The sequence below is a fragment of the Herpailurus yagouaroundi genome, unplaced genomic scaffold (assembly GCF_014898765.1).
Source record: "Herpailurus yagouaroundi ecotype Mexico unplaced genomic scaffold, PumYag 77, whole genome shotgun sequence".
Taxonomy (NCBI): domain Eukaryota; kingdom Metazoa; phylum Chordata; class Mammalia; order Carnivora; family Felidae; genus Herpailurus; species Herpailurus yagouaroundi.
Window position 1 is genome coordinate 53,745,592 of NW_024412388.1, and position 27,072 is coordinate 53,772,663.

General features: G+C 40.1%; 1 protein-coding gene across 5 annotated transcripts in view; it reads left to right on the forward strand.

The window, feature by feature from the left end:
* The first annotated feature begins 6,934 nt into the window (after positions 1-6,934).
* Positions 6,935-27,072, forward strand: part of RAVER2 (ribonucleoprotein, PTB binding 2) — a 93,724-nt gene continuing 73,586 nt past the window's right edge. For 4 of the 5 annotated variants that reach the window (XM_040470501.1, XM_040470503.1, XM_040470499.1 and 1 more), the window contains exon 1: positions 6,935-7,383. In XM_040470501.1, coding sequence (XP_040326435.1) covers positions 7,150-7,383 — 234 coding nt within the window. In that variant the 5' untranslated portion in view covers positions 6,935-7,149. The remainder of the gene's footprint in view (positions 7,384-27,072) is intronic. The other variant, XM_040470500.1, reaches the window with a different exon arrangement.

The following is a 27,072-nucleotide window of genomic DNA, read 5'->3' on the forward strand; positions in this document are numbered from 1 at the left end:
TTCCCCTTCGTGGTTAACTACAATAAGAAAAACAGGGAATCTGGGGGCACCAGGGTGGCTTGGTCAGTTAAGCATTCAACTTCAGCTCAGGTCATTATCTCACGGTTGGTGGGTTTGAGCCCTGCTTCAATCCTGTCTCCCTCTCCTTCTGCACTCTCCCAAAAGTAAATAAACATTAAAAAAAATTAAAACAATATAAAGAAAAGCAGGGAATTTGATGACAGACCTGGGTTTGAGTTGTAAATCTGCCTCACGTTAGTTGGATGACTACTCTTCATTATGTTGGTTGCCTACCGTGTAACATGGGGATAATAGTACCCACTTCAGGTGGTGATTGTGAGAATTCAGTTATGTAAATCACCTGTGTGGACCACAGTTTTTAATTTTCTGCTAAATCTCCTTAGTATTAGAGGCTGATCTTCTTTCTGCTTCATGGAGAAAATTAGAATCTCACCAGTTCTTTTTCATAGATTTGTTTCTTGTCCCTTTACCAATTTCTTGAAGTTGCTCCCATTCAAAGACACCAGGAGCTTCCCAGCTGCCAAATCCAATTACCTCCATTTCAGTCCTCATTCTGTTTGCCCTCTCTGCTGCATTAGCAAGTCGACCACTCTCCTTCTGGAAACATTTCGCTTTCTTGCCGTCTCTGAAGCCACTCTTTCTAGTTCACTTCCAGTCTTTTTTTTTTTTTCTTTCTTTCTGATTTTGGGGTTCTTCTATAGCTGGCATATCATGGAATGCAAGGTCAATAGCAGAAAGCAGTGGTGAGTTGGTTCAGCTTGTGATTCAAGAAGGAAGCCAAGAAAAAAAACCAAGGCCAATACTGTGGAGACGCAGAAGCCAAGGAGGGGATGTGCCAGAAGCTGTAACCGACCTAGAGCCAAGAATCAGGAACTAGAGATCGCCACTAAGGTAACTGCAGATAAGAAAACCGGAGAAATACCTAATGTGATACAACCATGTTTGCCGGACATCCTTTTCATTTTTACCTGGCACTATTTTAACAGGCAGGGCACATAAATAGTCTAAGCAGCATCTTAACAGGACTGCCTAGTACCTTCCACTTCCTTTCCTTTCGGGCTTTTCGATGTTGTCCCTCAAGTACTATTTCTTGGACTTCTCTTTCAATACACACTCAGCCTGGAGGATGTCATCCAGTCTCATTTTAACTACCTGGCTCTCTTACAAGTTTTAGACCTTCTAATGGGTATATTTATCTAGATGTCCCACAGTATTTGAAGCTTAGATGCCTATATTGAGCTTGGTATCTTCTTAAATTGTTCCCTTCTTCATTTGCGGCATCGCCCCCATCCAATCTCTCCTATTAGAAACCACGATGTCTTCCTTAAATTCTTTCTCTTTGCTGACATCTAGAAAGTTAGCACGACTTCTAAAAATAATGAGAATTTACTACGACTACTCTATTACTACTCCTCCTGCTGCTATTGCTCCTGCCTTTTTATCTTGCCCTTGAGCTAAGCACTCTGCTAAGCCCTTTATATACATTACCTCATCTAATCCTCATAATAGCCTTTAATAATAGCCTGTGTGTGCTGTTATTATCTCTGTTTTAGAGATGAAAAGTCTGACGCTCGGTGTATTTGAATTATTCTCTCGTTTTAAATAGCTTGCTCCAGTTACACAGAATTGAATTCCAGGTATTTTAACTCCAGATCCTGCTTTCTCCATCACTATATTCTGCTTGTACTTTGCTCTCTTGTGTTTCTCTCAAAAAAGTCTCACAAATCTAGCCCCTCCTTCAGCTACAGTTACACAAGTTCCCATACCTGAGCTCCAAAAGCAAATGGATTTGCATTGGAATCCTGGGGCCCCTACCTGCTGTGTGACTTTGGACAAGTTACCTTCTGTGACTTCCTCATTGGTAAATAGGTATGTACTAGCTACATTACAGGTTGATTCTAGGGTTTAAAATTAAATAATACAAAGAAAAAATAAAGAATACAGCATAGGTAACCTATGTAAAGCTCTGTACATTTAATACGTATAAGTTACATGATGCTTAATTCATCTGTTACTGTTACTATTCTACTCTGGTATAAACCCATAACTGTCTTTACTTTGTTTCAAAAGATTTCTAACTGGTCTCCCTAGCGTAAGACCTGCTAAATTCATTCTCTCAGTTGCTATCAGAATTATTTTTCTTAAAGCTGTATCTGATCATGTCATTCCCCTAAGGAGCCTCTACGAGTTTTTTGCTTTTCTCTAGGAGTTTGCCTTTTGTGCCATACTGAAGCATTGAAATCAAATTCTTAAAATGGAATGACACCTGCTATCATTCTCATTTATTTTCTGCTATTCTCCCAAAAGTAACACAGCCTTCATTAACACCAAACTTATTGTTTCATGTTTATGCCAGTCCCTTTGATGTTTTGGGTCTCTCTCTGTTCCCTGTTTCAGTACTTACCTTTTGTCATCTGGAAAACTCTTTCTTGTCCTTCAAGACCCAGTTCCTCATGATACCTTCCCCTAAGTCAAAAATCAAACACCCCTCTGTGCTAATAAGAGTACTTTAGTCATAGTATTTATCATGCCAAATTTGCAGTTACTGAATTGCAATTACTTTCCCTAGAGAAAAGACCATTTCCAGATAAAAATCCATCAAATTTGGTGTGTTTGTACAGTATCTGGTACATTGTAGGCAATCACTATATGTCATTGAATGAATAAATGACAAAAATTTCTTATTAAGTTTACAAGGTCTTTTCTCATGCTTTTTTTCATCACATTAGCATAATATATAAACATAAGATTGGATACAAGAGGCTATATTATTATCAATAGTGACTTATTAAACTTCACCAACATTTTGCCCAATTGCAGCGCTTTAAAAATATACAAAAATAGGGGCGCCTGGGTGGCTCAGTCAGTTGAACTTTCAGCTCTTGATTTTGGCTCAGGTTATGATCCTAGGGTCTGGGATCGAGCCCTGCATTCAGCTCCCTGCTGAGTGTGGAGCCTGCTTAAGATTCTCTCTCTGTCTTCCTCTGCCCCTCTCCCCTGCTCGTGCTCTCTCTCTCTCTCTCTCTCTCAAAATAAAACAAATCTTTAAAAACATATACATATAAAAATAACCTCCAAAAGGTTTAAAAATAAAGGCAAAACTGAGCACTGCTCATGTTTTAAGAACAAAGTAATTATACAGATCATGATAATTACCTGTGGCTATTGGTAAATACATTGCAGGTTGATAATTATACTCCACTTCAGGTTCAGATTAGAATGTTCCTCTAATTTGCCACAGAAGCTACTATTTAAAGAGGCTAAAACCTGGAATAAGAGGAACTCTTTGAATTGTAGTAGCATTTCCAAGTCTTTGCAGTTTCCATCCACTTCTCTCATGTGGCAATAATAATCAATTCAGTTAAATAATTTAAAATCAGTAAGTTCTGTTATTTCCCTGAATTCCTTGGAAACAGTTGAGCCAAAGTAATGAGGAAAATCATTGATCTGAAAACTAGAGCAGTGTTCATCAAAATGTGAGTAATGACTCATTAGTGGCACATGAAATCAATTTAGTGTGCCACCCCAGCAATTAAAAAAATGAACAAAACAGAAAATGCTATAGCGTGCTGCATCAGGTTATTTATGTTATTACATATGTTATTACATAAAATCTTTGTTACAGTTATACGTGTGTGTGTGTGTACTGGGTTGTGATGTAAAATGTAATTCCCACTATGGTATTTATTTCCCACTGGACTGGGAAGTAGTTTGAAAGTTACCACCCTATAGGACACAGCAATATTGTTCAAGGAACGGGATCATAGTCAAGTACCCACTTAATAAAATTGGTTTAAACTTGATAACATTGTAATCATGCCCCACTTCGGGCCCAAATTCTAGTTACATAATCATAATTCCAAAAACATAATCAATACCTGATTCATTCACCAGACTTGGCTTCAAATAACATTTAATTATGTTTACTACCACGGAAACTATGCCAAAAAATTTGCCATAGATTCTGAAGGCAATACCAAAGAAGCAGTTTGAAAAATATTTTCAGCAAAAGCAGCATCACTAAAATTAGACTCGGAGCACTATTTTCCAGGGCTACTTCCGAAGTTTCTGTTTGCATGTGTATTGCATTTAATTATAATTATTGTATAATTTTCTTCTAATGAGACTGAGTCCCTATCACACAGAAAACTTATTTTACTATTTCTGTATCCTAGTACCTGTGTGTAGGTGTGTATTCTAGAACATAAGAGACATTTAATAAATGTTAGGAAGCCAGTACTCATTTGGATAAATGCATGTTCTGAAACTTAAATGAGTGACTCAAGGTCAGAGCACATGCTAAGGCTATTCATGCTTATTGCCCACTTTAAATACTTCTCAGGGCACCTGGGTGGCTCAGTCGGTTAAGTGTCTGACTTCGACTCAGGTAATGATCTCACAGTACGTGAGGTCAAGCCCTGCATGGGGCTCTGTGCTGACAGCTCAGAGCCTGGAGCCTGCTTTGGATTTTGTGTCTCCCTGTCTGTCTAACGCTCCTCCCCCCTCTCTCTCAAAAATAAAATAAACATTAAAAATTAAAAAAATATATATATATACTTCTAGTCTCTCAACCTACAAAATAGGGCTTTATTGGAACTAAAAACTCATAACTTTTTATTTATTTTTTTTTCACTGAGCTTTTTATTTATTTTTATTTTTTTCAATATAATTCATAACTTTTTAAATCAAAGGAATAAAATTGAAAACAAAATGAGATATTGTTCTGATATCAAATTATCCTGAACGCAAGTAGGGAAATGAGCACTCTCAGGCAATGTGTGTGGTAGGGAAAACTGAAGAAGGTAGCTGGGAAATACATATCAAAAATCTTTAAACATACTTATTCTATGATGAAGAAATTTTGCTTCTAGTTCTTTTTCTGCGGCAAATTAAGAATCTGCAAATACAGATGCAAGGATGTTAATTTCAAGGCTTTTGATAATAGATAAAGAGTCTAATATTAAGAGATTAGGGGCATAAATTACGGTGATTCTCATAATAGAACAATATGTAGTCATGAAAAATAATGATGTTCAATTATATTGGCATAGAAGAAGGCTCAGAAAAATAGACTATGAAAAAAACAGGTAACAAAGCTATAAACTGTAGAGTATCATTTTAAACATTTATTTTTTTAAGTGTATTTATTTATTTTGAGGGAGAGCACAATTCGGGGAGGGGCAGAGAGAAGGAGAGAGAGAGAATCCCAAGCAGGCTCTGCCCTGTCAGCCTGATGCGGGGCTCCAACCCATGAACCATGAGATTGTGACCTGAGCGGAAGTCAGAGGCTTAACTGACTAAGCCACCCAGGCACCCTCATTTTAAACATTTATGAGGTGAAGTTCACATATCATAATTAAACGTTTTACAGTGAACATTTCAGGGCTGTTTAGTACCTTCACGTTATTGGCCAACAACCACCTCTGTCTAGTTCTAAAACATTTTCAATCACCCCAAAAGGAAATCAGTACCCATTAAGCAATCCTCCCTTCCCCAATCCCTGGTAATCACTAATCTGCATTCTGTCTTCTATTGATTTCTTTATTCTGGATATTTCATATACATGGATCATACATATGTGACCCTTTGTTGCTTCACTTAGCTTAATGTTCTGTCTTGTAGCAGTACTATTCCTTTTTACGGCTGAATAATATTCCATTGCATGTACATACAATTTGTTTTTCTGTTCGCGGGTAGATGCACATTTGGGTTGTGGGAAGAGTTTTGCTATGAACATGGGTTTACTGCAGAATCATTTAAATGATCTAACTACTATTGGTAGAGAATAAATTCAGGAATATTAAGGGCCATTATTTTGGGATTACAGGGGAATCTTTTTATATTATTAAGAGCATTGGGCTTTAGAATTAAGCAGACCAGACTCAATTTCTTCATGTGTAAAGTGGGGAAAATAGAACCTTAAACACAACTGCGTTATCATAAAGTTTAGTTGAAATATATGTAAAGCACTTAGAACTATGTGGAGGCGCAGTGTAAGTACTGAATGCATAGTATTTTTTAATCCTTTGTTTTTACTTTTCGGTTACCTTCATCTAAAATATTTTCCCCTACCGGAATAATACTGGTGTTCAACAGGGTTTATGTGTTTTACAAATAAATTTGCATGCTACACACTTAGATACGTAGTCCTCTCTGCTGATACTCATTTGGGCTGGCGCCAAAGGGTGCTGATGGTTTGATCTGATAACATCACTTTGGCCTAATCTAGTTCTACAATGTCACTCCCCCAGTTTCAATTAGGGTATTCTCCAACCCCCTGCCGTAACTCCTCTTCCATGTTAGTCTTTGTTTCAGGATCGCTTTATAATGTTGTGTGTGCAACCATCCAGGCTTTTTACATTTTAGTAGTTTCCGACAGGGACCGGTGAGGAGCACAGGCTTTCTCGTGCACAGCTAGCAAAATACTTTGCTATCCGATTTTTCCAAATACATAACATTTCCTCCAGAATATCTTTGTACTACCTAGAAAATCTCAAATTTTATTTTTCATCGTAAACTCAAACTTCTTTGCCAAATATGCACATCTTGAGCACAAAAGGTTAAGGTCCGGGAGCCTGCAGGGCACCTCCCTGGGTTTGGGGAGCCCGAACCGGCGTCTGCAGCCCCCGAGCCGCCCCAGCGCGGGAGTTTCGAGGAGAGCCCGGGGCAGCTGGGTGTCACGTGGAGGGGCCGCGCAGGGTTCGAGTCGCCACCCGGGGAAGCTGCCGCTAAGGGGCCGCATCCCCAGAGCCCTAGCCCGGGCGTTCACTACGGCCTCCGAGGAGGGGAGCCCGCCCGCCCACTCGCGGCCGCACAGGTGTCCGGGTGGCTGCGCCCGGGCCCCCACCCGCGCGCAGGGCGGGCGAGAGGGATGGGCGCCGCCCGTGCGCGGGGGCTGGGGGCCGAGGGGGAGGTTCCCGCGAGGTGGTTCTCGGGCTCCTCCTCGGCGCTCAGGTTTCCTCTCCCGCCCGCCGGCTGCTGGCTGCGGCGCCGCCTCCCTCCCCCTCGCGGCCGGGCCCACTCTGCGGCCTCTGCCCGCCTCGCCCCCGCCCGGGCCTCCTCCCGCTTTCTCTCTCCGCTTCCCCTCGAGCCTCCGGAGGAGCCCGCAGCCGCGGGGCGCCCGGGAAGATGGCGGCGGCGGGAGACGGCAGCGGCGAGGGGGACGCGGGCCTGGGCGGCGCGGCGGGGTCGGGGTCGGGGCCGGGGCCCTCCGCCGGTGCCAGCGAGGACCCTGCCCGGGGCCCCGCGCCCAGCGCGCTGCACCCCGAGGAGGTCGCCGCGCGGCTGCAGCGGATGCGCCGGGAGCTGAGCAACCGCAGGAAAATCCTGGTGAAAAACCTGCCCCAGGACAGCAGCTGCCAGGTACGAGGATAGGACATTGAGGCGGCCCGTCCCGGGGACATCGGGGCAGGGCTTCCGAGGGAAGCTGCGCGGGGGTGTCGGAGCTGGTGCCCGGCGCCTGAACGGTGGAGGGAAGGAGGGCGTCGCTGCAGAGTTAGAACCGTCTGTGGATTTTGCAAAGCCCCCAGGCTTCCGAGCTGCGGCCCCCGGGCCGGGTGGCACATTAGGAAACTGAGGCTCCGAGAGGCGAATCGGCTGGTCCAAGGTCACGGGAATCGGGGGCGGCTGCCCTCAGTCCGCCCCTCTCTTTCCTTCCCCTGTGGCCCTTGGGTGAGTGTGGGAGGAGAGAAGTCGGGGAAAGAGTAGGCGAAAGGAAGTGAAGGAGAGTGGAAGTGAGCCGAGGAGCACAGTTTTGGGGGGCTAAGTTTTCGGGGCCACCTTGGGAGGGGCAGAGGGCTCCCCCCTGGGGTCCTCCGGCCTTGGGTGTGCCGTGGGGGGCGGGGTCACGGGAGAGCTGAAAGTGAGTTTTGCTGTTGCAGAAGCACTTGCCCAAGTTTGTATGAAAGAACTCTGCCCCCGTCCCCGCCCCCCCCCCCCCCCCCCCCGGTTTACCAAGGCCCCGGAATGGAGAGGTTATCGCTGCGCTTTGGGGAACCTTGCGGCCACCTTCTGTCATGCCAAGTACTGGAGGATTTGTTACTCAGTGACTCTGAGGAGGCTTAAAGATAGGCTACTTTGTGTCTTTGATCCAGATTAACTGTTGCTTTAAGATCAGAAACTGCATCTTTTTTACCTCCTCCCCCCCCCTTATTGCCAAAGTCTACATCCTCGTTGTAGAAAAGGGAAAAAATACAGAAAAGCGCAAAGAGGGGAAATAGAAATCACCTGTGCTTTTTCTCTTTAATTGAACTATAGTTAACACAATGGTTATATTAGTTTCAGGTGTACAGCATAGTGATTGGACATTTCTGTACAATAGGTATTGCTCACTACAGTGTTACCATCTGTCACCATACAAAGTTATTACAGTGTTATGGACTGGTTTCCCGATACAGTTCTTGTCCTGCCCGTGAGGTACTTCTAACTGGAAGTTTGTACCTCTTAATCTCCTTCACCTGTTTCACCCCTCCCCCCCCCCCCCCCCCCCCCCCCGCCTTGTTCCTTCTGGCAACCACCAAGTTCTGTGTGTCTATGAGTCTGTTTCTGTTTTGTTCTTTTGTTTTTTAGATACCACATATAAGTGAAATCACATGGCATTTGTCTTTCTCAGTCTGACTTATTTGACTTAGCATAATAATACCCTGCAGGTCCATCCATGTTGTCACCAGTGGCAAGGAAAAATTTACATATTTCTGATATTTAAAGACAGCCGTTGTTAACGTAAGGTACTATTCTTTTCCCTTTCCCTATGTCTATATATACATATGTATTTTTGTTTTACCCCCCCCAAAAAAAAGCCATGTCTGATTCTTCAGTGTTTCTTAATTGTCTAGATGTTTGTGTATATTTCATATATAGCTTGAATTTATATATTTCGTGTGGATGGAGGAGGGTAGGCTGTCCTGGTGGTGGCAGATTTGGGTAGATTTATGTAGTTCCTTCTATAAGGGGATACCGGGAATTGTAAGTGGGCTGGCGATTGATGATAGCAGTAAGACCCGTAAAATAATGAGAGCAGTGCCTCACTATTTTGTAAATAGACCTTACATAGCCATTCACAATAAATGAGAGCATATAACCTTATAATCTATATGCATGAGGGGCCATTTTGTTTCAAAACGCAATGTAAAAAGACTCTGTCAATACGATATAGCTCATCCCTCCTTCAGCTCTTTCTATCATTGTCCACTTCCCATATGTCAGGTAAGATTTTGTGATGCTACCTGTAAGAACACCTGCAATAGGCTGATTTCATAGAAGCAAATTTCCCCTACCCATGCAAATAGAAGACAGCAAGGGGCTCAGAAAGAGGGAGGCCTGGAAGAAGCAGGTGGCATTAAAAAAAAGTTGAAGGAATAGCAGCTCTGTGTGTAATCTAGGAAAAGGGAGATGGAGAAGTGTCTTAATTTTCTTTTGTTACCACATTCCCTTGCATTCTAAAAATATTTAGACACAAAAGTCTGGACAGTTTGCTCTATTCTTGTTTTTCTTTTGGTATCTCTCATTTCCCTTATTAAGAGCCATGAAAATAAATAAATAAAAGGGTCCAAACATGGGAACCGTTTTAATTGGCATTAGTGATGAATGGAGGTTTTTTGAGAATTCTACTGATTTGTTTTTTGAGGTATTCTTTCTCTGTTATGACTTTATCTTTAGCCTAAATTTTGGAATTTTCTGTAAAGTAGCAAGTATAAACTATTGAATAAAATTGGAATAAGGTCTAGATGAGTTAAGATACTTGCTGGCAAGTATCTTAAAGTTTTATGTTAAATACTTATGCCACATTTTTTGAGAATTGAAGAGTTTCATCTAAAAACAAAAGTTGTGGGGCGCCTGGGTGGCGCAGTCGGTTAAGCGTCCGACTTCAGCCAGGTCACGATCTCGCGCTCTGTGAGTTCGAGCCCCGCATCGGGCTCTGGGCTGATGGCTCAGAGCCTGGAGCCTGTTTCCGATTCTGTGTCTCCCTCTCTCTCTGCCCCTCCCCCGTTCATGCTCTGTCTCTCTCTGTCCCAAAAATAAAATTAAAAACGTTGAAAAAAAATTTTTTTTAAATAAAAAAATAAAAAAAATAAAAACAAAAGTTGTTAGGAACTAGAGATTAATTTCCAGACTTGTTCTAGCATTTTTTTCTATTCTGATTTATATTATAAAATGTTTTTAATATTTCTGATATGTAGTTTTAAAATCTAAACATGTCAGTGTACATTTGAGTAGTGTTTTTTTTTTTCTGTCATCTCCTGTACTTGTATTTCTGCTGGTTTTCTGATCACAATCATAACTGTCAGTGGTCTGTGTTAATTAATTAAGTACAGTAGACCAAAGAATGCTAATTTTTTTTTAACAATTTTCTTTTTTTTTTTCAACGTTTATTTATTTTTGGGACAGAGAGAGACAGAGCATGAACGGGGGAGGGGCAGAGAGAGAGGGAGACACAGAATCGGAAACAGGCTCCACGCTCTGAGCCATCAGCCCAGAGCCTGACGCGGGGCTTGAACTCACGGACCGCGAGATCGTGACCTGGCTGAAGTCGGACGCTTAACCGACTGCGCCATCCAGGCGCCCCAGGAATGCTAATTTTTAAAAGCAGTTGAAAGTCTTTAGATTAATTAGATTGAGAATAGCTATTTTTATTGGTTGAATAAAATTAACATACACTTAATCTACTCTTAAATTGTAATTTTATGAATATATTCTGCAAGGATTTTTTTTATATTTTATCTTTTATTTCCCTTAAAAATTCTAATGTCTAATTCTAATGTCTTTCTCAGTGGCTGCAGCTTACTGTCAACTTAAAAATGAGGATTTAACTTTAATTTTCTGTTGTGCCTTTTAGCATTTTATTGCTTGGCTAAACTACCAATTTACTCCTTATGAAACAACTAATATGGTTTAGGAAAAGGTTACTATTTTTTGTTCAGTTGTTAAGTAGTAAGATATTTTAAATGCTCAAATTCTTGTTCTTTTCTAGAAGACTCTCTAGGTTCATTCATTCATTTATTCTAGAATATTACATTAAAGATCAAGGCCATTCCTCACTCTGGTTCTCAAGCTGTATAGTTATGTCTCTAGAAAAGGTACATTGCTAACTGATGAGTAGGAGCCTAGTAATACTCTTTGAACATTTTTAAAGCAAGGGTGTTTTCTTTATTAAACTTGATTTTCATAAATCTTACTCAAATTTTAATTTTAGGTAAAAACAGTTCTCAGAAGCTGTCTCATTGAATAGTTACAGTGCAGTTAGGTGCTGCTGTCTGGTTGGTCTCCTGTGTTTTCTCGAATCCTCTTAGCCCTCTGTGTTTTCATAGTCTCAGCTCTGGCTCATGTCCTTTGTCATCTCTTGCCTAGTCTTATTACAACTTTTCTGTTTGTCATCTACCCTCATTATTGTCCTGTGTCTTATGTTTTAGCCCATCCTGCTTATTGCTTCCCTTGAGAGAACTCCTCAAAGCACAAATCCAAGAATGTCACTCTACTACAAAAAGAAAAAGAGAAAAAAGAGAAGAAAGGAAAAGTTTAGCTCTGCATTCTCAAAAGAGAAAAAGAGGGGAAAAAAGAGAAGGAAAACTTTAGCTCTACATTCTCAAAATCTTCCTCAAATGTCCCTCAACTTGTCTCTTTTCCTCAAATCATAAGGAATAGTGAAGCTCAATTAGCTTATTCCAAGAGTGAAATTGCTTTGAAACTTCATGTTCTGACTGAAAAATTCGTGTTAATTTTATGTTCTAGTAAACTTGGATTTAATGTAAAAACAATGACTTAAACTTGTTTCACTGCCTTCCAACTTTTTCTTGTAAACTTGACATGGAAGATGCACATATTTATCCTATGATTTTTTTTTTAATTTTTTTTTCATCGTTTATTTATTTTTGGGACAGAGAGAGACAGAGCATGAACGGGGGAGGGGCAGAGAGAGAGGGAGACACAGAATCGGAAACAGGCTCCAGGCTCTGAGCCATCAGCCCAGAGCCTGACGCGGGGCTCGAACTCACGGACCGCGAGATCGTGACCTGATTGAAGTCGGACGCTTAACCGACTGCACCACCCAGGCGCCCCTGATTTTTTTTTTTTTTTAATGTTTATTCATTTTTGAGAGAGAGAGAAGCAAGGAAGAGGCAGAGAGAGAGGGAGACACAGAATCAGAAGCAGGCTCCAGGCTCTGAGCTGTCAGCACAGAGCCTGATGGGGGGCTCACACCCACAAATCATGAGATCTTGACCTGAGCTGAAGTCGGACGCTTAACCAACTGAGCCATCCAGGCGCCCCATCCTGTGTTTTTCTGTGCTCCTTTATTACCATGGAGTACTCAGACCTTGTGTTGAAAGGCATGACATAATAGGATAGAAATATAAGATTCTAGGGTTTTTGTAACTTGGCCCCTGCCTACATTTGCAGTCTCCTTTCTTATTAGTCATGCCTTGGATTCTGCTCTAGCCTTTTCAACCTACCTACATGCCGAAGTGTTTCAGAACATTATGATTTGAATATTTATAGAAATGTCTTTGAATGTTTGTGTTTTGGAATGTAACTTTAGTGATTATTTTATAACAAATAACATTTCTAATAATTATAGTGAATAATAAACAGTGTTAAATGCTGGTTCTTATTCAGAATAGCCGTTGTGAATGTGTGTCTGTGGATAGTCTTTTGCAACTATGAACTTAGAATTTTATTTTAAGGTAGTGTTCTAATATGTGTTTTTGTTGCACTTTCTATAGATTGTTTACATTTGTTGGTTAACCTGGCTCTATTTCAAACGAATTGTTACTGGGGTTTCAAAATGGAGAAGACAGTGGCATTTATTCTCTATACTGTTTGAATTCACTCAGTTTTCTCCTAAATGTTATGAATGTGTACATGTGTTTTGTTTTTGTTTAGAAGTTAGAATCTGGAAGAGACTTCATTGTGTAATTAAGAGAAAATGTGAAGGGCTTAGGGCTAACAGCCAAGGTTAGTAATAGAAACAAAACGTTGTATTGTCTCACTCGGGCGTTATTAACTTTCATTTTGAAGTACTCTATTATAATACTTAATGAGAAGCTTGATGGTTAATTCACCGAGGTCCATTTCAAAGCATAGTATTATCAACTAAGCACTTTTTAGAATAACAAACCACCAAAGGTAGAAAGTTCCAGTTAATTTTCTTCTTAAAAGCTACTTATTCCTGTGTTTCTTTTGTATTTGTCAGAAACCTATAGCATTTTCTCACATATTTTGTGTTCAGTAATTGTGAGATTTAAAAAAAAATTTTTTTTAAAAAAATTTTTTTTTTCAACATTTATTTATTTTTGGGACAGAGAGAGACAGAGCATGAACGGGGGAGGGGCAGAGAGAGAGGGAGACACAGAATCGGAAACAGGGTCCAGGCTCTGAGCCATCAGCCCAGAGCCTGACGCGGGGCTCGAACTCACGGACCGCGAGATCGTGACCTGGCTGAAGTCGGACGCTCAACCGACTGCGCCACCCAGGCGCCCCAAAAAAAAAATTTTTTTTTAATGTTTGTTTATTTTTGAGACAGAGAGAGACACAGCATGAGCAGGGAAGGGGCAGAGAGAGAGGGAGACACAGAATGTGAAGCAGGCTCCAGGCTCTGAGCTGTCAGCACAGAGCCCGACGCGGGGCTCGAACTCACGAACTGTGAGATCATGACCTGAGCCGGTCGGACGCTTAACCAACTGAGCCACCCAGGTGCCCCAATTGTGAGATTTTTTTAAATAATTTTTTTAGTGTTTATTTATTTTTGAGAGAGGCAGAGAGCAGAGGAGGGGCAGAGAGAGGGAGACACAGAATCAGAAGCAGGCTCCAGGCTCTGAGCTGTCATCACAGAGCCTGACGTGGGGCTCAAACCCACGAATCCTGAGATCTTGACCTGAGCTGAAGTTGGACACTTAACCAAGTGAGTCTCACAGGCACCCCTAACTGTGAGATTTAAAAATATACATTATTTGTTTTCTCTAATAATCAGTAATTACTGTCTCTTTTCACAAGAGCGCAATTACTCACTTTTTCCTAATAATACTGGGATATTTTTACATTTTGAAAATATTCTTTCTTATTGAGAATACCATTTTGCATTCTTGATAAGTTGTTATTCTTAGTGTAGTTACTTAGCGTAGTTTACACAACTTAAAAGTTATCTGTTTCCTAGTGTAGTTAATCAGAATTCGTGATGAGTTCTTTTCTGTATGCTTTATTATTCCCAATGTAACAAGGACACTGAAAGCTGCTAGAGGGACATCTTCGAGACTTCTGGGTTGCCCCTGGCTCGGTAAGTTTCTGTCTTGGCAGGAATTCTTGCAGAGTGTTTCAGCAATGCTTGTTCTCTGCTCTGAAAACATATTCAAGAAGAGGAGTCCTTTGTGGTCAGTGTCACGATGCTGGATGTTAACAAGCAGTCTAAAGAAATCTCAGGTGATTTATAGGCCATTTCCTAATTAATGACCAGCTTATGTTTATAAATTATTTTTTGGACTTGCAACGTGTTTTCCCATAGAATAACATGGCAGATGGTGTTTAGTGTTGTCGGTTAGCACCTTAACAGCTATTTGAGGTTTCTGATGCTTCTGAAGTTTAAGCTGATCTAAATAGTACAGTAACATCTAAACAGCTTTGTGCACCAACAGCCTCTTCCAGCTTCAAGTCATTGACGGGTACACTTGTGCCTTATGGCCACGCTCAAGAAAGCTGTACTTACAGCAATTGCTCTTTAAACAAACAAGATCACGAACATCAGGGAAGCATTAAATGAGATCATCTCTGATGGAAGGCTGTTGCTGAAAAGGGGTCCCTCTGGCCCCCTGAATTTTGTCTCTTACTACTTCTGTTTGGATTTATCTTCCCTACTTTGTAGCCAGCAGTCCTTAGGAGCTTTCAGAACCCATTTCTTAACTGTGGGCAGAAAGTTTTATGCTTAGCTCTACTTAGACCAGCTGAAACAAGACAAATAAAGGAAGGTTAAAATGCAAATAGAGAAAACAAAATTCTAAATTTAAATGTTCTATGATTGCTTGTCTGAAACCTTGGCGCTGTATTTTGTTTGCCTGGGGAGGCAGTTGCCTTGTCTAAGAGGAGGATGTGTATGGAGAGGGGTAATAAATGAGAAGTGGGAAAATCAGACCACCTGGAATGCTTGTCTCTATATTTTGGCTTATGATTATCTGCAGATGATTGTCCTTGGTTGCTGTGCTGAGTATCGTTCATTTGTTCTTCCAGATCTGTCTCCATCCTTCTCACCTGTGCTGTGTCCTGGGCGGCTTATCTTACTGTAGATTGCACTAACCAGGCTCTCTCATCCTCTAATTTCTGGTTCCATTTGGCCAGAGCCACCAGTGGGAGATTAAAGGGTGAAAGAGAGCTAGATTGGAGCATTTATTCACCCAGCTCCCTTTCTACCAGGATACCTTGGGTTGGCTGTTTCCTCTTTCAAAGGTCACAGTTCCTTTCCAGTGGCACACCTTCCAACTAAGCTCTTTGGGTTGTTGTAATCATAATCCCTCTGCCAGGGGTTATGGGAGACTGTTGTTAACCATAGTTTTTTTTAATTTTTAAGCCTTTGTAGATAGTGTCTTTAAAAAATTCTCTTTGAGGTGACTGGGTGGCCCAATTGGTTGAGCATTCAACTTCAGCTCAGGTCATGATATCACGGTTTGTGGGTTTGAGCCCCACAGGGGGGCTCTGTGCTGAGAAGCTCAGAGCTTGGAGCCTGCTTCAGATTCTGTGTCTCCATCTCTCTCTCTGCCCACCCCCCCCCCCCCCGCCCCCACTTGCGCGCGCTCGCTCACACTCTCTCAAAAATGAAAACATTTAAAAAAATTCAGTTACTTAGTTTTTGAGTATGCGATGTTTCTTGCTCAGAACCTGATGCTGTTGCCTACCCAGTTTCCTTTCTTTCCCTCGTCTTTCCTCATAGAACCCAGATTTTCCTTTGAGGCTCTTTCCCTCCCTCATTACTTAGCAATTATATGACTTGAGTCCGTTTGATAGAAGTCACCCCATTGGTTTGGGTGACATAAACCAATAAGCAGTGTTCTTCCCTTTTGGCATGAGAATTAAAGCATGGGCCCCCTAAGCCAGTCACTATATCATTGTTCCTTGACTGTAGTGATTGCTTCAACCCAATATAACAAGAAGCTTAGGACTTTTGTTTGCTTGTTAAGGTAAGGAGTTCTCTTCCTACTGGATACGAATGCAGAGGCACATTGCCCTGATTGCTGCTGGCTATCTGAGGACAGAGCAGACATCCAAAGGGGGATTGGACTGAGGTGGAGGAAAAAGAGAGAGAGAGAAAAGCTAAGCTAGAGCCCTGGTCAAGCTATATCTGAAACTTAGTTCTGGATTTCATATATATGCAAGCCACTAATTCCTTTTATTTCATGGATTTCAAGTTGGGTCTTACGTTACTACCAACCAATAGTATGCTAATTAATATAGAAGTAAAAAAAAACAAACAAAGTAAAATCTCAGTATTGGAAGGGATGGCAGAAGATATTTTATCTAACTCTTTTGCTTACTGCATAAATAAATCCAATTTAAAGTTCTCAACCCGTGAACTTTTAACACCTTTACTTTCAAAGACATCACTGCTTAGTAAAGTATCCTACTTTACCTTCAGACAGCTTTAGTGTCTTATTTATACTGAATATATAAAATTAATTTCCCTGAAATTTTGATTTCTTGATCCAACTTTTCCCCTCCCATAATAGAGAATTTGTCATATTGTTTTTTAACTTACAACTTCAATTCCTTCAAACCACTAGTTTTTCAGATATGAGTCCAAATTTCCTCACAGACTTAATTCTTTTTCCCTGAATGCACACCACTACTACTTTGTTATCGTATATCTTAAAATGTGGCACGCAAAATTGAGTATGGTTGTCTAATTGAGATCTTCCAGTAATCCCTCTGCAAGAACAAATTTCTTTCTCCTTTAGATATCTGTAGCAACAATAAAAAATTTTGTTCATTGGGTGCTTACTATTGCCAGACACTGTATATTTTGTTTACATGATACTTACCCCTCATTTCAAGACTCTAAAATCAGAATTTCTCCAGGCACCTGGGTGGCTCAGTCGGTTAAGCGTCCGACTTCAGCTCAGGTCATGATCTCACACAGTTTGTGAGTTCGAGCCCCGCATTGGGCTCTGTGCTGACAGTTCAGAGCCTGGAGGCTGCTTCACATTCTGTGTCTCCCTCTCTCTCTGCCCCTTCCCTGCTCATGCTGTGTCTCTCTCTGTCTCAAAAATAAACAAACATTAAAAAAAAATTTTTTTTTAATTTAAAAAAAAATCAGAATTTCTCATTTCCATTTTATTGATAGGGAAACAGATGCAAAATTGATGTTAAGCAGTTTGCCAAAGGTCATTCCACTAATTAGTGGTAAGGTAAAAAGACTAATGTCTGTTTGGTTCCAAAGCTCATATTCTTATCCTACACTGTATTATACTTACAATTCTTCTCCACACACACTGTAGCGTGTCTTCCAAAGGACAGGAATTATGTAATATTTACCTTTGTGTCACAAATATTTCACCTAGAGCCTGACACATTGTTCCAAGGGAAATTTAAAACAGGATTACCCGCCTACTTTGTTCTAAAATTTTAGACTTCTATTAATATGTCTGACATACTCAAGTATTCATGACTGACTTGCACAATGAAGACATTTTGCATTGTAAGATTGTGCTGGCTTTTTGGCAGTGATGTTACTCCATTTACTTATAATTCAATCAGTCAACTGTTTATGGCTTATGAGTAGGTTGAAAGCCATAAACGCTCTCTCCAGGAAAAGTGCTTAATATTCCTAGACACGTAGAAATTTGCATGTAATTTCAAGAGATTATGGATCTCTTGTAACTTACGCCTGATCTCACTGGGGAATTATAGACCCAGGTTGAGAAGTGCCTTTCCAGGCTAATATAATTTGGTCATATTTTTGGGACTTCACATGAGTATGGACCATTTGAGCAGATCCAGAGCTCAAAGAGTTTTCATCCGAATCTGTTGTGGGCCATGTTTATGCCAGATCCTCCATCTGGGCAAGAATATAAATCAAGCTCCTTAATTTTCTTTCTTAAAAAAGTCAACTGAGTCACTTCATGTTTGTTGTAAAAGCTCATTCTTCTCCAGCCTCCCCAGCAGTACCAATGGACACTTGAGGCACTATGCCTGGCACGGAGGTTTACAAGGAATTGCAGTGTATTATTTTCTCCTTAACATGTACTAAATGTCAGAGATTGATACGAAGAATGTTTCTCTTTATTATTTTTAAAAATTTAAAACATTTTTTAAATGTTTATTACTTTTTGAGAGAGAGAGCGTGAGCAGGGGTGGGGCAGAGGGAGAGGGAGACACAGAATAGTCCGAAGCAGGCTCCAGGCTCTGGGCTGTCAGCACAGAGCCCAATGTGGGGCTCGAACCCCCAAACCGTGAGATCATGACCTGAGCTGAAGTCGGATGCTTAACTGACTGAGCCACCCAGGCGCCCCAAGAATATTTCTCTTTAAAACATGGGAAGACGGTTGCCCATTGTGCTGTTCAGTGTTCTTCACAATAAATATTTGATAAGAAAGAAGTTTCTCTCTTTTTTTAGTTTTCTGAGTCCCTAGCTCATTGTGGGCTCTTAAACTTGTTTTTTATGCATTTAGTGCCTAATTCTGTGCTTATTTTTACTATCGTTATCGTTAGGTTTGTGAACTTACCACTCCCCTGTACTCATGCATTTTCCTTGTGTTTGAAGCTCTCTGTTAACTGTTTGTTACCACAGGAATGCCAAAAGAGCATTACAACTCATTGAATTTGTTCAAGCCTGTATTTGTATGCGTATACTTTGCCTCTCTTCCTGTCACCTTGACCTACTTCATCCCACCCCTTTTGCCCCAGCCAGTTGGGCTTTATATCTTTCCTCAACCCACTACTGTAATTTTCTTCTCTTAGCTCCCAGCTTTTATATTCTGGACTTTGGATCTTCTGTTACCCACAAGTTTAACTGCTTGCTTTTGAGTGCAGATTCGTCTCCGTTTCCCTGACTTTATATCCTGTGGGCTTTTTACAGCCTTATCTAGAGTATAGGTAATGGCAAGAAACAAGAACATGTGAATCTGGAAAGTTTTGAAATCTCAAACATACAGAAAAGTACAATACAAAGAACTTTTCTCCCTGAACTGTTTGAGAGTGAGTACCGCCATGATGTTTTACCACCCTGAGTCCTTCATTGTGTATTTCCTACAAATTTGGACATTTTCTGACATAACTACATCACTACTATGAAAGTAAAAATAACTGCCACCTAATCCTCAAATCACTAGGATAACTGCTTTGGATCTAATGTTATCCCACTAATGTCTTTCATCGTGGAAGGATCCAGTTCAGAATTATGTATTGCACTTAGTTGTGTCTTTTTAGTCTTTTTTAGCCTGGAATAAGTCCTTAGTCTTTGCTCGGCTTTTATGACCTTGACCCTTTTGAAGATGAGGTGGGTCAGTTATTTTGTAGAATGTCCTTCAACTTGAAGTTTCTGATATTTCTTCATGATTAGATTCAAGTGAGGTATCCTTGGCAGGACAGGGTGGTACACATTTTAGATTTTGGCTCATTGTTGGTAAAATTAACTTTGGTCATTTTGACTTTTATTAAAGTGGTATCTTCTCCATGCAGAGATTTCCCTTTGTAATCAATAAGGATTTTAAAGGAGGATACTTTAAGACTGTGTAAATATTCTATTCCCTTTCAAGTGTTCAATTTATTTATTTATATTAAAAATAGGCTCATGGGTTCTATGTTGCTCAATGGGTTATCCTTCATTAATTACTTATTTTCATGCTTAAATTGTTTTAGATTTGAGCAGTGGGAGCTTCTTCAAGCTGGCTCCTATGTCCTCTTCTTCAGTCTTTTATTTTGCAATAATTTTAGGTTTACAGAAAAAATTGCAAAGATATGAGATAGAGTTCCCATGTATCCCAGTTTCCATTCATGTTACATCTTATATACTCAAGGTACGTTAGTGAGGACTAAGACATTAACATTGGTACATTATTATTAACAGAACTTCAGTCTTTGGATTTCATTAGTTTTTTCACTTATGTCGTCTTTCTGTTCCAAGATCCAATTCAGGGGCCCACATTGCACTCAGTCACTATGTCCCATTGGTCTCCATTCTGCATCAGTTTCTCTTCCTTGCTTTTTATGACCTTGACAGCTTTGGTTAGATATCTTTTAGAATGCCCCTCCACGTTGGTTTGTATGATGTTTTTCTCATGAGAGATTAGGGTTATGGAATTTTGGTAAGAAATTCCGTAGAGGTGAGGTGTACTTCTGATAACATCATTTCAGGGAGAACGTGACTTACTACCAGTGATGTTAACCTTGATCATTTGCATAAGGTGATGTCTTCTATGTCATTCCTGTAAAGACACAATCTTTCCCATTCACGATTCCTTGGAAACAAGTCACTAATTCCAGCACACACTTATGGGAAGGGTCTGAGGTCCTTGTACATGTCCCCATCCTTTGCCAAGCATTTCCTTTGTTTTCAACATAAGATGTTGCAGCTTATTTTGCACTTTCTGTGCTTCAGCCCTGGAACCAGCCATTTCATGAAGGCACCTGTTATGGACTGAATGTGTGTGTTCCTCCAAATTCATATGTTGAAGACCTAGCCCCCCTCCCCTCACCGTGTGGCTATATTTGGAGATGGGGCTTCTGTGGAAGTAATTAAGGTTAAACAAGGCTGTAAGGGTGGGGCCCTGATCCAGCAGGAGAAGGATCCTCAGAAGAAAAGACCCCAGAGAGCTTGCTGTCTGCTGTGTGCATCCACTTCCCTCCCCTAAATGTGTACAAGCACTAGAGAAAGGCTATATGAGGACCAGATGATGAAACATTTATAAGACATATTAGGGAGTTTGGATTTTACTTTAAGGGAAATGAGGATCCATTGAAATAATTAACCCAAGGTAGTGATGCAATCTTATTTCTAGCTGTCAAAAAGTAACACTATGTTGTTTTTGTTTTTATCTTTCAAACTTTGTTCTTGGCCTAATCCTCATTCTAAGGTTAGGAGGTCAGTGATGCAGTAAGTTTTAGAAATGTGATGGGAATGTATATTTCTTAGACTTTATTTTTGTAGTGCTGATACTTAAGATACAATATAGTTTAGTAGTTCACGGTGTTTGCTCTAGAGTCTGTTATTCTGGGTTTGAATCCTAGATCAATCGCATACTGTCTATATTGTAAGTCACTATACTTTTCTAGGCCTCAATGGCCTCATCTTTAAAATCTGGATAATAAAATCCAGCTTTAAAATCTAGCTAATCTGGGTTAAATAGGATTAAATGAGATAATATCTATAAATTGCCTGGGATACAGTGAGCACTCCGTAAATTATCATTATTATTACTATTTTGATAATAAGAAAAGCTAAAAGTGTATTAATTTTTTTAGACAAAGTTAGAATGTTCCCCTGGCAAAAAGTTTGTATTCAAATGAACTTCCCAACATAATAGCTCCATTTACAGTTGCTAAAATTTTACCAAAGTTAAAATTAATACCACATTTACTCAGGCAGTATCATGAAAGATAATATATGATAGACCCTCCATTGGGCCAAAAAAAATTATTACCTGATGTGCAACATGCAAATGCAGTTCTAAGCAAGCAATAGCATATCTAGGTTTGGAGCCTAAGAGAGAGGTTTGAAAGTGGAAATAAGAATTTAGAGATCATTGGCACGAAGATGGAACTTAAGGTATCACGAGTGATGCAAAAAAAGCATTTGATAAAATTTAACACCCATTCCTAGTAAAAATTCATAGGAATCAGGAATAGAAGAGAACTCAAACTTGAAGATTATCTAGAAAACCCAAAGCCATCATATTCAATGGTGAACTACTGAGAACTTTCCCTCTGAGATTAGGAGCAGTGTCAGCATCACTTCCATTCCAGATTGTGCTGGAAATTGTAGCTAGCATAATATGGCTAACAGACTGAAAACTGATAAGCAACAGGGAAATTTAAAAATCGTTGGAACACAAAATGTCTTTAGGACTTGGGTAGGAAAGGATTTCTTTTTTCTTTTTTTTTTTTTTTTTTGATTGTGGGGGGTGAAGGTGAGCAAGGGGCCGAGAGAGGGAGAGAAGTGGGGCTCACCCAAAGCAGGGCTTATGCTCACTGCATGCAGGGGCTCATGCTCGCCCGAAGTGGGGCTTGAGCTCACCAACTGTGAGATTATGACCCGAGCTGAAGCCAAGAGTCAGAGGCTTATCTGTGCAAGCCACCCACCTGCCTCAGGAAAGGACTTCTTTTTTATAATTTTTTTTTCAACGTTTATTTATTTTGGGACAGAGAGAGACAGAGCATGAACAGGGGAGGGGCAGAGAGAGAGGGAGACACAGAATCGGAAACAGGCTCCAGGCTCTGAGCCATCAGCCCAGAGCCCGACGTGGGGCTCGAACTCACGGACCACGAGATTGTGACCTGGCTGAAGTTGGACGCTTAACCGACTGCGCCACCCAGGCGCCCCTGGGAAAGGACTTCTTAATGTACAAAAAATAAAAATGGTAAAGGAAAGAATTAATAAATTTGGCTTGATTAAAATGATACATTTCTCTTCACCAGAAAAATTCACAAATAAAATAACAGACCACATAGCAGGGGAATACATTTATAATACAGTTCCCAACAAAGGATTAGTATGCAGAATATGTTTAAAAAAAAAAAAAACTCCTACAAGTCGTTAAAAGACAAATACAATAGAAAAATGGCAATCAAGATGAGTGTTTTCCAGAAAGAGAAATAAATGGCAAATAAACATGAAAAGATGCCTACGTCAGTTAAAGTTCTTCAGAGATACATATATAATATTCATGTTAAAATGTATTTATACTATATGCAGATATACATATAGAGAGAGAGAGCTTGATTGATTGATTGAGGGAGCTGGCAAGTCTAGAATCTGTCACGCACACCAACAGGCTAGAAAGTCAGGCATGTTTTGATGCTACGGTCTTGAGGCAGGATTGCTTCTCCAGGAAACCTCAGTTTTTGGTGTTAAGGCCTTCATCTGATTAGATGAGGCCCACCCACATTATGTAAGGTTGTCTCCTTTACTTAAACTGATGGTAGATACTAACCACATCTATAAAATCCTTCACAGCAGCACTTAGATTAATGTTTAGATAGCTGGATACTATAGCCAAGTCAACCTAAAAGTAACTATCACAAGCTCTCCCTTTAGTAACCAAGGGAATACAAGTTAAGATCACAGTGAGGTACAATTATATCCATGAAATTGACAAGTATCTGGTAACACCAAGCATTGTAGGGATATGTATTAGCAGGACTTTCACTTCCTCCTGATGGAATATAGACTGGTACAGCCATTCCAGCAAACAAATTGGCACTTTCATACAAAGATGATCATTTGCATATGTGCAGCCCAGGAATTTCATTTCTTCAGAAACTTGTACACGAGCAGTAGGAAATATATAAAATTTATAAGAATGTGGTAGTAATTTACTTTTATTTTAATTTATTTTATTTTTAATTACATCCAAATTAGCATATAGTGCAATAATGATTTCAGGAGTAGATTCCAGTGATTCTTCCCCTATGTATAACACCCAGTGTTCATCCCAACAAGTGTCCTCCTTAATGCCCCTGACACATTTAGCGCATCCCCCCTCCCACCCACAGCACCTCCAGCAACCCTCTGTTCTCTGTATTTAAGAGTCTCTTATGGTTTGTCCCCCTCCCTGTTTTTATTTTATTTTTGTTTCCCTTCCCTTATGTTCATCTGTTTTGTATCTTAAATTCCACATATGAGTGAAGTCATACGAATGATGTATTTTGCTTAGCATGATACACTCTAGATCCATCCATGTTGTTGCAAATGGCAAGATTTCATTCTTTTAGATTGCCAAATAATACTCCATTGTATATATATACCACATCTTTATCCATTCATCTGTTGATGGACATTTTGGGCTCTTTCCATACTTTGGCCATTGTCGATAGTGCTGCTATAAACATTGGGGTACATGTGCTCCTTCAAAACAGCACACCTGTATCCCTTGGATATATACCTAGTAGTGCAACTGCTAGGTCATAGGGTAGTTCTATTTTTAACTTTTGAGAAACCTCCATACTGTTTTCCAGAGTGGCTGCACCAGTTTGCACTCCCTCCAGCAGTGCAAAAGAGATCATCTTTCTGCACGTCCTCACCAACATCTGCTGTTTTTTTCTTATTATGTAAAATTTTTTTACTGTTTATTTTTGAGAGGGAGCATGAGTGGGGAAGAGAGAGGGAGACACAGAATCTGAAGCAGGCTCCAGGCTCTGAGCTGTCAGCACAGAGCCTGATGCAAAGCTCGAACTCAAGAACCATGAGATCATGTCCTGAGCCAAAGTTGGACGCTTAACTGACTGAGCCACCCAGGTGCCGTGGTAGTAATTTTTTAAAAATATGTAAGTAGCAAAACAACAACCTAGAAAGCAAATATTCATTTATAGAAAAATAGTCCTAGATTGGAATATCAAACAGTAGTGAATAAATGAATGGCCAGGTGGAACATGAGTGAATATTTGGAACATATTATTGAGTATAAAAAGCAAGGCACATAGGGCACCTGGCTGGCTCAGTCAGTAGAGCGTCTGACTCTTGATCTCAGGGTTGTAAGTTTGGACCTCAAGTTGGGCATGGAGCTTACTTAAAAAAAAAAAAAAAGCAAAGCACACACACACAAAAGCAAGGCACAGAAAACTAAAAGCATCACAATACCATTTCTCTAAAGCTCAGAAACAAGTAAAACAACATATTGTTTGGAGATGCATACCTAAGTGAGCAACTCCAGCCATAGGGGAAGGGTGGGATGAGCCTAGCAAATGAATGCAAAAGTCAGTGGAACAGTGTTGCTAATGTTCTCTTAGGTTTGGTGGTGAGTTCCTAGATGCTTATTTCATTATTATGCCTCATAACTTAATATGTGTTACAGATAATCTCTTTATAATATCAAATCACTTAAAATTTTAAAGGCAAATTAGCAAAAATGTTTCCTTTTTTATTCCAAAAAAGTAGAATTTGAAATCTGTGAAGGCCTTTCTTAGGGAAAAAAAAAAATTAATGAAAGTAAGTCTGAGAAGGGTTTAGAAGGTGATGTGATTCATGTTTAATACTAAGCCTGGGTTGGGGCGCCTGAGTGGCTCAGTGAGTTAAATGCCCAACTTTGGCCCAGGTCATGATCTCGTGGTTGATGAGTTCGAGCCCCACAATGGGCTCTCTGCTGTCAGCATAGAGCCCACTTTGGATCCCCTGAACCCCCTCTCTCTACCCCTTCCCCACTCATATTCTCTCTTTCTCAAAAATAAACATTAAAAAAAAAAAACCTAAGGCTGGGTTTTCTTAAGGCTATCAATTCTCTCCCCAGGAAGTATTTCATATGTGCAAAACTTTCATTTAATTCCAGAGAGTGATAATGAACGTGGCCTGGAGATAGGTTACTAAAGCTGTTTAATGCTATCAATTTTGATGAACTTATCTTCCTGTAAGTAATTTGTAACTGATATTCCTGGTCAGAAGACACAATGTTTTCATCAAAGGTGCTACTTCATTCCTTAAAATTAACTTATAAGTTAATAGAAATGTCATAAAGCTATTAGAATAGGGAGATACAATTTCAGTTGTTTGGGTTCTGTGCTTCTGTAGAGCGTAGTGGAATTTAGGCAAATGGTTGTTAGGGCTCTCTTTCAGGTTTTAAGTTTTTAATTTGGCCAACTTACCAAGGCTTAAATTGAGGGGTGACCCACTTTTGCCTGGGTCAAAACAACCAGGGCATGGAGAAAAATAATCGTTTTTTTTTTCTTTACAAGAAGCCTTGTAAGGTTTCCCAGCTGGCAAAATCTGTATGCCACATCTGATACATAGAAAAGTTACAATTTTAAATAGAGGTATTTTAAAAATAAAAACTTTAAGTTGCAAAATGCATCTTTGAATATTTAAGATCTCTCTCAGGTAATTCAGCTGAATGAGGAACATAACGTGTCATTTGTTTACAGATAGTTGATAATGTGAAGAGCAGTGTCATGTTTTCTTAATCTGGCGCTCGACAGCTGTTAACTACTGAAAGGAGAGATGAAAGTCTGTGTGACTAAAAGCGTACCACCTTCTATATTAAGTATTAGCTGATTGGCAAGATGTGTGTGCTATGCTATTGAGAGAATTACACTTTCTTAACGAATACACTATATGTTTTTTTTAAGTCCAAGAAAACATTACAGTTTACAAGATAAAAAATTACCATAGTAAGATATGTATATTGATCATACTACTACATAACTCATCAAACCATATTTCACAAAATTGGTAGTATATGTACTTTAAAATATATCTAATTTTGACTTACTAATAAAGAATACTAAATTATCAACTTTACTTTCTTTTCTTTCTTGCCATAGGTGATTATCTTTTCTTCACCTAACATTATGTTTTTATATTTTGCCTGTTATGTCACTCTTCCCCCCCCCCCCCCACTTACATTGTGTTAAAGGGGAAAATATGTCTCAATTTGTAACTGCCCACGTATTTATTTTCTGTTTCCATATGATCTCTTACTAGGGCACTAATGATATTGTTTTTGTAATTCTTAGTGGTAGTATACTATTTTTAATTAATTTTAGAAGGAATATGGTGGTATTGTGTAGAGGTTAAGGTTGTAGTCCCTGGAACCAGACTGATGGGTGAATCTCCACTCAGCAAGTTACTAAGTATGACTTTGGCAAGTTACTTGATTTTTCTCTGCTCTGGTTTCCTGGTTTTTTTTTTTTTTAAATTTTTTTTTTTAACGTTTATTCATTTTTGAGAGAGAGAGAGAGACAGAGCATGAATGGGGGAAGGTCTGAGAGAGAGGGAGACACAGAATCTGAAACAGGCACCAGGCTCTGAGCTGTCAGCACAGAGCCCGATGCGGGGCTCGAACTCACGGACCGCGAGATCATGACCTGAGCCGAAGTCGGACGCTCAACCGACTGAGCCACCCAGGCGCCCCTCCTGGTTTTTAATAAAAGGAG